The sequence below is a fragment of the Palaemon carinicauda genome, chromosome 24 (assembly GCF_036898095.1).
Source record: "Palaemon carinicauda isolate YSFRI2023 chromosome 24, ASM3689809v2, whole genome shotgun sequence".
Lineage (NCBI taxonomy): Eukaryota > Metazoa > Arthropoda > Malacostraca > Decapoda > Palaemonidae > Palaemon > Palaemon carinicauda.
The window spans coordinates 69042079-69054098 of record NC_090748.1 but is presented as its reverse complement, the minus strand read 5'-3'; the positions used below and the strand labels follow the sequence as shown (position 1 = coordinate 69054098).

The 12020-nt window shown below is 44.4% G+C and overlaps 1 protein-coding gene across 1 annotated transcript in view; it reads left to right on the top strand.

Annotated features, from left to right (window-relative positions):
• Positions 1 to 12020, top strand: part of Oseg6 (intraflagellar transport protein Oseg6) — a 313337-nt gene that overhangs the window by 233659 nt on the left and 67658 nt on the right. Inside the window, 2 exon segments of the mRNA XM_068348165.1 lie at positions 7388 to 7539; positions 7707 to 7911. Of these exon segments, the coding sequence (XP_068204266.1) occupies positions 7388 to 7539; positions 7707 to 7911 (357 nt within the window).

Genomic DNA, 12020 nt, shown 5'->3' with positions numbered 1-12020 from the left:
GCTCTGGTACATATACCTTCATAGTGTCCTATAAGGTTAGTTACTAGTGTAGCTCTGCATAGGGGAGTCTCCCCCCCCCCCCTCTTGGGTGTTCCCTAGTCCTCCCTTGGGCTACCTGCTCCCGGTCCCTAGTGACCCCTGCTTATGGATGATAGAGCCTGTCTCTATCATGGGTACACCCCCTCAGGGAGGGGGAGGGATGTCTGGAACCCTGAAGGTACTTCCTGCATCCTTCCCCCCCTCCCCCTGTCTCTCTATCTATCCAGGTGCCGGTCTCTTGCCGCCTCTTCTGCCGGCAATACCTGCCTCCCTCTTGGTGACTTCCCTACCCTTGCCGCCAGCCCCCCGTGTACCGAGGGACTGCCGGCTGCCGCCGGCTACTACCGGCAGCTCTCCTACTCCTTTCTAATCGTCCGCTTGCCGGTCGATCTCCGGAGTGCCGGCATATACTGCCGGCAACCCGATACTACCTGTACCATCCTTACCCCAGTCACCAATCCGGCATCCTCCGGCTGCCGGAGCCGCCGCTCCCTGCCGGCGTGCCGCCGTTGTGCCGGCGGCCGCCATCCTGGTATCTAACTGACTTTGAAAATTGTCTGTTCTAGTGCCAGAATCTATGCTGGAGCGAGCTCCGGCGTGCCGGCGGCTTGCCGGATGCCCCGGAGGCGTCAAGAATACTTGCACCCCCTCTCTGTAGCTATCATAAGACTAAGATAGCCCTACCTTGCAAATAGATAAGCTGCTTTGCTTCTAAGATCAGTACCTAGTACTGCTCTATTAGTGATCATGCTGTCTCTTTGCATTCTTCTATTTCCAGCATGCTATGTGCATCTTAGCACGGCTGGTTGCCAGAAGCAGTTTCCCTTAATGAGACCTTCTGGCTCTTATCTGGGAACCGAATGAATTCGATCCCAACCTTGTCCTTGGCTTTCCATGGAGTTCCAATATAATGGGAATCCTAGGAAACTATATCCAATGATCTCGGTCATTTGGATTATCCCAGGACCAAGCCTATGGTAACCAGCCGGGCGAGATGCATGGAGCGTGTTCTCCTTTACTGTTTCATTCTCTATGCATCACACCTTCTTTAAGTTAAAATTAATGATTAATATTAACTTAATTTAAGAGCCATTCCTATGACTCCCCCATACTCATTTTCTCTTTCTTCCACAGGAGGAGCAGATGAAGTGCGATTTCGCATACTGTGCTGTGAAACGCTCCCAGTTTTACGGACATACGGCGTGCAGGACTCACGCCCCTTGCTCAGACAAGAAAGGGGATTGGAAGTTCTGGAATCCACTGGAATGTACGGTCTGCCAGGCCTACCTAGTTGAGGCCTTCCATAACCCTCCCTCAGCGGAGGTTAGAGACATTGCTCGTGAGAAACTGCGCAAGTGGGTGCGTGGTTTTCAGAGAAATGCTACTGGACCGTACCTGGCCACCGAAGAACTGAGGTCCCTGTTGTTCCCTAAGGCCTCCCCTGACTCAGTGGTTCCAAAGGAAGCAATCCCCACTGTCCAAATTACGGTGGAACCTGATGTGGTCATGGCTCAGTCCATGCACGAGTGTCGTTTAGATTCCGAGGATGATGAACAGATCTCTGACGTCTCGGAAGACACGGAGAAGACGCTTATGGCTCAAGGAGCCGAAGAGGACGAAGACAAGGTGGAATACACCGAGTCGGAGATTGGAGCTACTCCCTCGTCCATCCCTCCGCCTACTCCTACACCGACGGATGTGTCCATCCCGTCTACCTCCTCGACCCCGGATCCTTCCTCTTCTACCCAAGAACTGATCCGACTGATTAGAGCTGTCATGGACGACAGACTGAAGGAGAACCAGGAGTCCATCAGGTCTATGATTGGATCCAGAGAACCGAAGAAGATCTCGGTCAAGGATCTCCCAGCTTGCTCTCATGCCAACCCGTGGAGGTATGCAGAGCATATGGTTATTGCGACCGGCAGGATCTTTGTTAGTGACAAAATCGGCACGGTCCCGTTGGAAGATGTGGAATTCTTCCCAAGCTTCGAGGCCTACCCGGACTGTTACGTCCGGCTTCGTTCCGAACCTGCCTCGAAGGAGGAGACCGAACCTAAAGAAGAGATAGTGTTCGATCTCGCAAAGGCCCAGGCTATGCTAGCCTCCGCATTTAAGAGCAGGGGCTTTACCTGCTCTAAGCTTCCTGCCTTGAGCAAGAAGCATCCTACATATGTCGCACCTGACACTGCGATTCTTCCATTTTTGGAAAAGGCCTTGGCTGCATGCCTTAAAGCGGCGGAAGAAGGAAAACCCTGCCCTGCACTGGAGGAGTGCAGACCCTTCTCCATCGTGACACCCCCTGACACTAGACAATGGAAAGATGTCCAACATACTTTCGTTGTGGGTAGGCTCGATCCTGACGTCGCCGGACGTCAGTTTAATGAAGACCTCCCTAAGCTCAATGATCACCTCCTTCGCCGGGAACAAGACACGAAGGAGAGGCTTGCAGCGTCTCTTTCTCATCAAGTCCAACTTGAAGTTATGGCCTGTGACACAGCAGTACCCGATCACTACATGGTACTGGCCAAATCCCACTTACTCACGGTAATGAAGGACTTGTACCATTTCATAAAGGCTCGTAGAGCCTGTCGTGAATTCGTGTTTGTCGGTGCCACCGTGAAACACGAACCCCGGAGGCTGATTTCCTCCAACATCTGGGGAAAGCACCTGTTTCCTTCTGACCTTGTCAAGGAAATAACGGACAGAGCCGCCACGGAGAATAGGAACCTTCTCCACAAGTGGGGCATGTCCAGAAAAAGGAAAACCTCTCAGGACGATGGACCTCAGCCTAAGAGAAAACCTCAGAAGCCGAAACCCCAGCAACGTCAACAAAGACGTCAGTTTCCGGGACCCGCTACCTCCCAAGTGGTTGCCCAACCACAACAGACCTTTCAATTGGTCCCCCAACCGGTGTTGTCACAGTCACCGGTCTTCACCCCTGCCTTTGAGCAGCCATCCACTACCTTTCATGCCAGAGGTAGAGGCTCGTCCAGGGGTGCAAGCAGAGACGCCTCTCGTCGTCCCTCCAGAGGTAGAGGAGGAAAGGGAGCTAGCGGCCGAGGCAACAAGTCCTCGGGACACCAGAAGCCATGAAGTGCTTCCGGTGGGAGGAAGACTCCGCCAATTCCAGGATCGTTGGACCTTCGATCCTTGGGCACACAGCATCATCAAGAACGGTCTAGGCTGGAGTTGGGTGCAACCACCCCCAATCTTCCAGCGGTTCTTCCAACAATCGACCCCCATTCTGGAAGAATATGTTCTAGACCTCTTGAACAAGAAGGTGATAAGGAAGGTAAAGTCCACCAGGTTCCAAGGGAGACTGTTTTGCGTTCCCAAGAAGGACTCAGACAAGCTCAGAGTCATTCTGGACTTATCCCCCCTCAACAAGTTCATAGAGAACAACAAATTCAAGATGCTGACGCTTCAACAAATAAGGACCCTTCTGCCTCAAGGTTCCTACACGGTCTCTATAGACCTGGCGGATGCCTATTGGCACATTCCAATGAACCATCACGCTTCCTCCTACCTAGGATTTCGACTCCAAAGGAAAAGCTACGCCTTCCGGGCCATGCCATTCGGCCTCAATGTGGCCCCTCGGATCTTCACAAAGCTGGCGGATGCCATAGTACAACAGCTCCGCCTAAGAAACGTCCAGGTGATGGCCTACCTCGACGACTGGCTAGTCTGGGCTCCATCGCCCGAAGAGTGTACAAAGTCTTGCGACGAAGTTACCCAGTACCTAGAACACCTGGGATTCAAGATCAACGAGAAGAAATCTCGCCTCTCTCCGGCTCAGAAGTTTCAGTGGCTGGGAATCCACTGGAATCTTCAGTCACACCGCCTTTCCATCCCCCAGAAGAAAAGGAAGGAAATAGCAGGGTCTGTCAAGCGACTACTGAAATCCAAACGCATTTCAAGACGACAGCAGGAACGAGTTCTAGGCTCTACAATTCGCCTCAGTGACAAACCCAGTGCTTCGTGCACAGCTAAAGGATGCCGCGGGAGTCTGGAGACGATCGGCATCCATCGCTCGAAGAGACCTCAAGAGACGGCTTCCAAACAGACTTCGACGCCTCCTAAAGCCGTGGTCGGAAGCAATGGCCCTGAAAAGGTCCATTCCTCTCCAACACCCTCCTCCATCACTCAACATCCACACGGATGCCTCACTGGAGGGCTGGGGAGGTCACTCCCACCTGAAACAAGCTCAAGGGACCTGGTCTCCACTATTCAAGACGTTCCACATAAACATCTTGGAGGCCATGGCGGTCCTTCTTACTCTGAAGAAGCTATCCCCGCCGCCCTCGATCCACATCCGTCTAACCCTAGACAACTCGGTGGTAGTTCGTTGTCTCAATCGCCAGGGCTCAAGATCGCCCCAGATAAATCAGGTGCTTCTCCCAATCTTCCGTCTGGCGGAGAAGAAGAAGTGGCACCTGTCTGCAGTTCACCTACAAGGATTCCGCAACGTGACAGCGGATGCTCTATCTCGGACAAACCCGATAGAGTCGGAATGGTCTCTAGACGCAAGATCATTCTCCTTCATCTCTCATCAAGTCCCAGAACTTCAGATAGATCTCTTTGCAACGAGCGACAACAATCAACTTCCTCTGTACGTAGCCCCGTACGAGGACCCCAAAGCAGAAGCGGTGGACGCCATGTCACTGGACTGGAACAGATGGTCGAAGATATACCTGTTCCCTCCCACCAACCTTCTGTTGAAAGTCCTCTCCAAACTGAGAACCTTCAAAGGGACAGCGGCCCTAGTGGCTCCCAAGTGGCCCCGGAGCAACTGGTACCCCCTGGTCCTGGAGCTGCAGCCCAAGCTGATCCCTCTCCCGGGCCCAGTTCTCTCTCAACAAGTACAGAAGTCGACTGTCTTCGCTTCATCATCGAAAATCAAGGACCTTCATCTCATGATTTTCTCTCCCTTGCCGCAAAGAAGAGGTTTGGGATCTCGAAGAAAAGTCTAGACTTCCTAGAGGAATACAAGACCGAATCCACGAGACGGCAATATGAATCATCCTGGAGGAAATGGGTCTCCTTTGTTAAAGCAAAAAATCCTAAAGAAATCACCATTGATTTCTGTATGTCCTTCTTCATTCACCTTCATGGACAAGGATTAGCAGCCAATACGATTTCAACCTGCAAATCGGCTTTGACTAGACCAATTCTATATGCTTTCCAAATTGATCTGTCCAACGACATCTTTAACAAACTGCCGAAAGCATGTGCTCGCCTACGCCCAGCACCCCCTCCGAAACCGATCTCCTGGTCACTAGACAAGGTGCTCCATTTCGCCTCCAACTTGGACAATGATTCATGCCCCCTCAAGGATCTGACTCAGAAAGTTATATTTTTATTTGCTCTCGCCTCGGGAGCTCGAGTCAGCGAAATAGTGGCATTATCAAGAGAAGAGGGACACATCCTGTTTGCTGATTCAGGAGAAGTGACCCTCTCCCCTGATCCGACGTTTCTCGCCAAAAATGAATTACCCACCAAAAGATGGGGCCCTTGGAGAATATGCCCCCTGAAGGAGGATGTCTCTCTATGTCCAGTAGAGAGCCTCAAGGTCTATCTTCGCAGAACTTCAAACCTTGGTGGAGGCCAACTCTTCAAAGGAGAAACATCGGGCAGCGACCTGTCACTGAAACAATTAAGAGCGAAAATCACCTACTTCATTCGCAGAGCGGATCCGAACAGTACACCCGCTGGTCATGATCCTAGAAAAGTGGCATCTTCTCTGAACTTCTTTCAGAGCATGGACTTTGAGAGCCTTAAAAACTTTACGGGCTGGAAGTCCTCGCGAGTTTTCTTTAAACATTATGCGAAACAAGTGCACGAAATCAAACATTTTGTGGTAGCCGCAGGTAGTGTTATGAAACCTGCACCTAACTCTGCGTAGAACAGTGAGTTACTTGGGACTCTAACTCTTCGGGTGCCTATGTTGACCCTCGAATGATTCATAGTGATGTCTAAAAACACTTAGTGCTTTTATAACTGTTCTTATCCCAGGTGAAATGTCATAGTGTTACACAAGTGCCGCATGCCTTGAGCATGATGTGTTATTTAAAGACTTGCGTTCCTCGAGAACGAGTACCTACTAATCCTGAAATTCCCTTTCAGATTCAAGAGCAAGCCTTTATTTCTATGTACATTATTATTACTGTAAATGAACTTTACTTTTGCTGTAAATTATTTAATTTCTGCATTGTGAAATAAAATTTCTATTTTATTACTTATGCGTCTCTTTCAGCTCCTACTTACTATGAAATACATACTGTCATAGTTTTATTTATTCCTCCTTTCTTATGGTCATGAAGAATTTAAGATGTCTATTCCTAAATTATATTCACCTTGCCTCAGTAAGGTTCCTACACGAATACTTACTTCTGATAATCAGGAGATGAACTCTACACACAGTGCCCAACCACCACTGGCCTACTTCAGAATGTTCCTATACAAATATCAAACATTCTGCTTCATCTCTAAGCTCTTAAAAGTTCTTCTGTCAAGATGAATAGCCCTTCAATACCACTTTGACGTCGGCATAGCCCATGGGAACTTCCTACCAATGGGGGGCAGGATATTTCGTTCCTATGGTTCTTACCTAAGATTACTTTGCTGTTTTGTCAATGCCTAGGCACTTAACTCTGGGGGAAAATCTACCACGATACATTGATTCTCTGGTACTCTTCCATCAGGACGCCATGGCTTGAGCCCAAAAAACGGATTTTGAGCGAAGCGAAAAATCTATTTTTGGGTGAGATAGCCATGGCGTCCTGATGGACCCTCCCTACTACTTCGTTCAGTTTGCTCCCACCCTACACAATTGTATCATGGTGATGGGCAGCAACTGGCGCCAGGATAAAGACGCGCGTGACGTCATTAGAGCAATGGCGTCCGTTTGTTTACGTCTCGAGTATCAGTAGTAGCCACGAGTGAGATTAGCTGTGGAACGGCTCCCAGCTATTCTCAGCCCTTACACACCGAAGCGTTAACTCTGTTCGGGGTGGAGATAGCTATGTGGCACGACCAGACATGCGTGTCCCCTGTTGTATTACGATGTCTTAAAGGGAAACCTTTGAGATACTCGCTCCAGAAGTTAGAATTCTGTGATAACCTGTGGTTAAATTCTCTGGGAATATCTTAGTAGTCTTATACCCAAGGAAGCTACCAAACAGGAACCTTCCATCAGGACGCCATGGCTATCTCACCCAAAAATAGATTTTTCGCTTCGCTCAAAATCCGTTTATTTTTAAGTGAATGTTTAGAAACTAGTTAGTATTGACTTCCTTTTAAGTTTTATCAGGGTAGATGGTAATGGAGAAAATGGCTCTTAATTTTACAGGACTTGTATTTAAGGTCAAGCACGCCCGTTGCAGCTTTAGAAATGCGACGTGACTTGCTTCATTGGGACCAATCATTGCATCTAGCTAAGAAATTGGCCCCAGATCAAATTCCTTACATTTCACGAGAATATGCCCAGCAGCTAGAGTTCACGTAAGAAATAACTTTTCTTTCACGATGTTTTGTCTAAAAGGAAATATATTTATAGTGCAATTAAGCTATTACTTCCTCATTCAGTAACTTGTAAGAGATTTATGTTCATTATACTAACAATTGAAAGTTACCTTATTAAGTGCTTTATTTCAAACCTTGAATTTCAGTGGAGATTATCCTGGAGCTCTCACCCATTACGAGCGTGGAATAGTAAATAATGAAGGGTCAGATGAGCATAACCTTGCATGCAAAGCAGGAATTGCCCGCACTGCACTCAGGTGTGGAGACATTAGACGTGGTGTGAATATTGCAGCTGAAATGAATAATCGTTTATTGAAACGGGAATGTGCTGAAATTCTTGAAAACAAGAAGGTATGTTATAATGGGTGTATATTATATAGTATTATTGATGTTGATTGGTTATTACAAAATGTGCTTACTGATTGTTATTGAATAGATTCTCACTATATTAGAATGCAGTATAATGGTTGCATGTGTCGACTTATAAAAGAAAAGCCTGTTTTCAGGAGCTTATTTCTCAGCAGGTTTCTACAATTGTCTTTTCCCAGTCCCAAATGGCTTGAGTGGATGAAGGTTGGTTCTGGCTGTATCAAAATTGAAATCTTCTGTAATTCTTACAAAGTTTTCAGTGAAATCTCTAGATTGAATCCTATCTTCAATCAGAAAACAGGAGGAGATTTTCTCAGTATATTTAACAAATGCTTATTTCCACATCTCAGTTAGGCAGCAGTCCAAGAAATTTCCTCGAATTTGTAAATTGGAAAATATTTGCCAATTTACTAGCCTTTGTTTCAACTTGAGTACGGCTCCTTAAGTATTTAAAAGAAATAATGGCTTAAGTGTCAAAGTGGCTACTACTTGTAGCTACAGTAGGGTCCCGAATTAAGCGTGTTCGAATTACACGATTCCCCTTTTCCGCGATCGCTATTTTTCAAAAATAAATTTTCTGTATCTGCGAGGCTGTTCAAAGTTCGCGAGTCAAGCACTACAAAATGTATCAAATCTATTGTCTTTTTAAGTATATTGGTAGCCCTAAATACGGTGATTTATAATAAATGTTACAAAACAATATTAACATTACATTTCATTAACATAATTTCATAATGAATAGCCTATTTAAGGATAAAATTCCACATCAACAATGAAATCAACTGTTAACTGTGCGAGTCCAGCTGACAAAATGTAAACAGAAATGTGGTTACGTTCTCGGCAATCTTTATCTTTCTCCAACCTTACGATAATTGTAATGGTAGTGTTAATGATGGTATATTAAAGCATTATTTTTGTTTAGTACAGTATATTTAAAAGCCTTATTTTTCCCTCTGGGCGTTCAAGGTTTTCACGAGTAGACTGGGTTCGTTTATCGGCAGTGAATAGCCTAAACTTCGGTAACGAGTCGTCAATATTTGGTCATATTTTAGACAGTATACATTTGATTTGCAAACATTGGTTTTGTAGAGTAGACGGTAAAATAAAATCTAGAGAGAGAGAGAGAGATTTGATGGCAGAAATCTCTCTCTCTCTCTCTCTCTCTCTCTCTCTCTCTCTCTCTCTCTCTCTCTCTCTCTCGTAAGAAATAAAACCATAGTTCACATATGGCAACTTGAGTTTAAGAATGAAATTAACATGAATATTGTTAGTTGTGGCGATCAATTCCTCGCTTCAGGGGGTACACGAAACAAAAATACGACATTCAATTACAACAGCTGATTCTCTCTCTCTCTCTCTCTCCCTCTCTCTCTCTCTCTCTCTCTCTCTCTCTCTCTCTCTCTCTCTCTCTCTCTCTCTCTCTCTCTCTCTCTCTCTCTCTCGTTATACAATACTTACAAATAGATGAAGAAACCAAAATCGGTTTTCTTGAAGTGTCAATTAAATACAAAACGAAAAAATTATACCGTGTATACATCCATTTCAATCATAGCTTAAAATACGGTAACCGATTTCGTCCGCAAACCACTATTTTTTAGGAAACACCATTCTATTCCAGAAAATTTTTACTCTTTAAATGTCAATTGCGCTATAATAAAACATGTACTTATGTTGTTAAATTTCGGGTGTGTTTTAAAAATCGAGTATTGCCAACTTATTTTTGTTTTACTTTTGGCTGTGATCACATCAGCTGATGTCTAGCTTCCGCGCGAATACAATAACAAAGAATTGTTTACACCATTTCTTAACTTACTCAAACCATCTATACAGTTAATATTACATAAACACCAATGTGTTATAACCTATCATATTTATTGTTTAGTACTTTAAAACCATCCCTCTCTCTCTCTCTCTCTCTCTCTCTCTCTCTCTCTCTCTCTCTCTCTCTCTCTCTCTCTCTCTCTCTCACATCGAACGTTATAGCGGTAACCTAATTGTTCGGTGACTTTAAAAATAGGCCTAGTACTTTCTTCTTTTACCTTTTTTACATATGGATCCATAATTGAGGTGGGTACAAGTTGACTTATAACTGAAGTTAGAAAAAGTATTTTGGATATGGAAAGGACAATTATCTTTCGTAACAGTTTAGAATTATCGTAAGTTATCACTCTGTCATTAGCGGCAGTTTGCTATTGTGGATTAAACGCATAAGGAAAAAAAAATTTCCAGCTTTGCTACGAATTTAGGAATTTATATGGATACGGTAAGTAAAATATTTGTAATAACATAATGTTTACTAAATGTTTGTAATATCATTAGTTATGACTTAGATCATGTGTGTTTAATGCATTCGTTTGTTTATTATGATCGAAGATGGAGCGTAAACAAATGGAAGGTTTCCATTTCAGGCGGCATCATAAAGAAAAACATTTCATAAATGGCATTCATTTCATTTATTTGAAAGTTCTAATAAAAAATAATTAGAACATTGGTAATAACAAATTCAACATATAATCTATACTTGGTAAAATTGCTGTCAATTCAAAAACACAGATGTATAAATGCGTCTGTTTCTTCGTTATGATCAGAGATAAACGTAAACAAAACATTGGTTGTCGTTTTCTATTGTGCTTTTTAGCGTGTTTAGGAAACGCATGATATAAAATCGCCTTTATTTTGATAATTCTGGATTTTCAATCATACAACAAGCTAGTCTATAGAGTGATGGTTTTGCTATTCACCAGTTGTATTATACAAAAGATATGACAAACATTAAAATTTGTCTGTATTTTGGGTTGTGTTATAACAGGAAATATATGGTGTTTACACCTATCCTGGTTGTAATTTTAACCATTTGTCAAGTTATTAGAACTTTAAAGTATATTAAATGTTTTATTTATTTACAAGAACAATTTGATATTATAAAGAAATACAGTATAGTACAAAGAAAGTATTGGAAATGGGTAGTAAACACATTTGAATAGGCAAATTGCTGGTTGCCATGGCCGCAATGGAATTATTTCTGTTAGTTGTGTGTTTCGAAATTCGCGATTTTCCATTTACACGAGGTCATTAATCGACCAAATTCTCGCATAATTCGGGACCCTACTGTATTTAGGTTCTGTTCCATCTGGAGGATTGTTTAGTGAAGGACTCTTTCTAGGAAAAGCTGTTTAGGTCTTTGAAATTCATCTTGAATCTACTAGGGATTCTTTTCATTCTTTGGCAGCCTGCTCTACAACTATCTCAACATACAGTATTACCCATTTGGGAATAAGGATTGCATCATTTCCTTTCAGCTTTTTCTAGCAGAGTATAAAATGCAGTTATTTCAGATGTTGCTCAAATTTCTCAAAACTGTGTAAATTCAGAGAGCTCACGTGAGACTTCTCTGAGAGAGTATTGAGCTTCAGTCTTGAGCAAGAATCTTTAGTTCTGGTTATACGTATCATTGCCCCCATATGACAGCTCCATTTTCAGAGATATCAGTGAGGTGAAGTACCTCACTTCCCTTCTCAATTCCTGCCTTTACAACAGAGAAGTGTCTCTGCCCTGGGGGGGGGGGGGGGGAGACTCACCCGCCAAAGAATTCCTTGGAGTATGTCAAGCTGAGCATGTGGCTGGTGTAGATCCTGCAGTTGAGCAGGTGAACAGTCTCGTAAGGACCAGTCCAATCACCAACATCCGTAGCTTGGTAGTGATAAGGATTATGGTACCTGTGGTTTCCTAGTTTAGCTGTTCTTCAGAAAGGTATTGAGAGACAGTTCTTGGGTTCTCTCGGCGAGTGGAGTTGTAGAGTACGTCTCTCTCTCTCATTAGAGAGACGCCTTCAGCAACTCAAAGAATCACTCCTCCCTCTGCCGATGCAGCTTCTCTGTAGAGTTGCATCCATCTTCTGTAGGTGACTGGTCTATGCCTGTGGAGAATGGTAAGACTTACTTACCCAAAAATTTATGTCCTAGGGTGGAATTGTCCTTATCTTCAAAACACAAGCATATGCATGTCCTGAAAACCTAAAGAGAGCATCATAGAGATCTATCCCTCAAGACTATAAAAGGTTTGCAGGCTCTCACCATTGTCAACCAGTACCC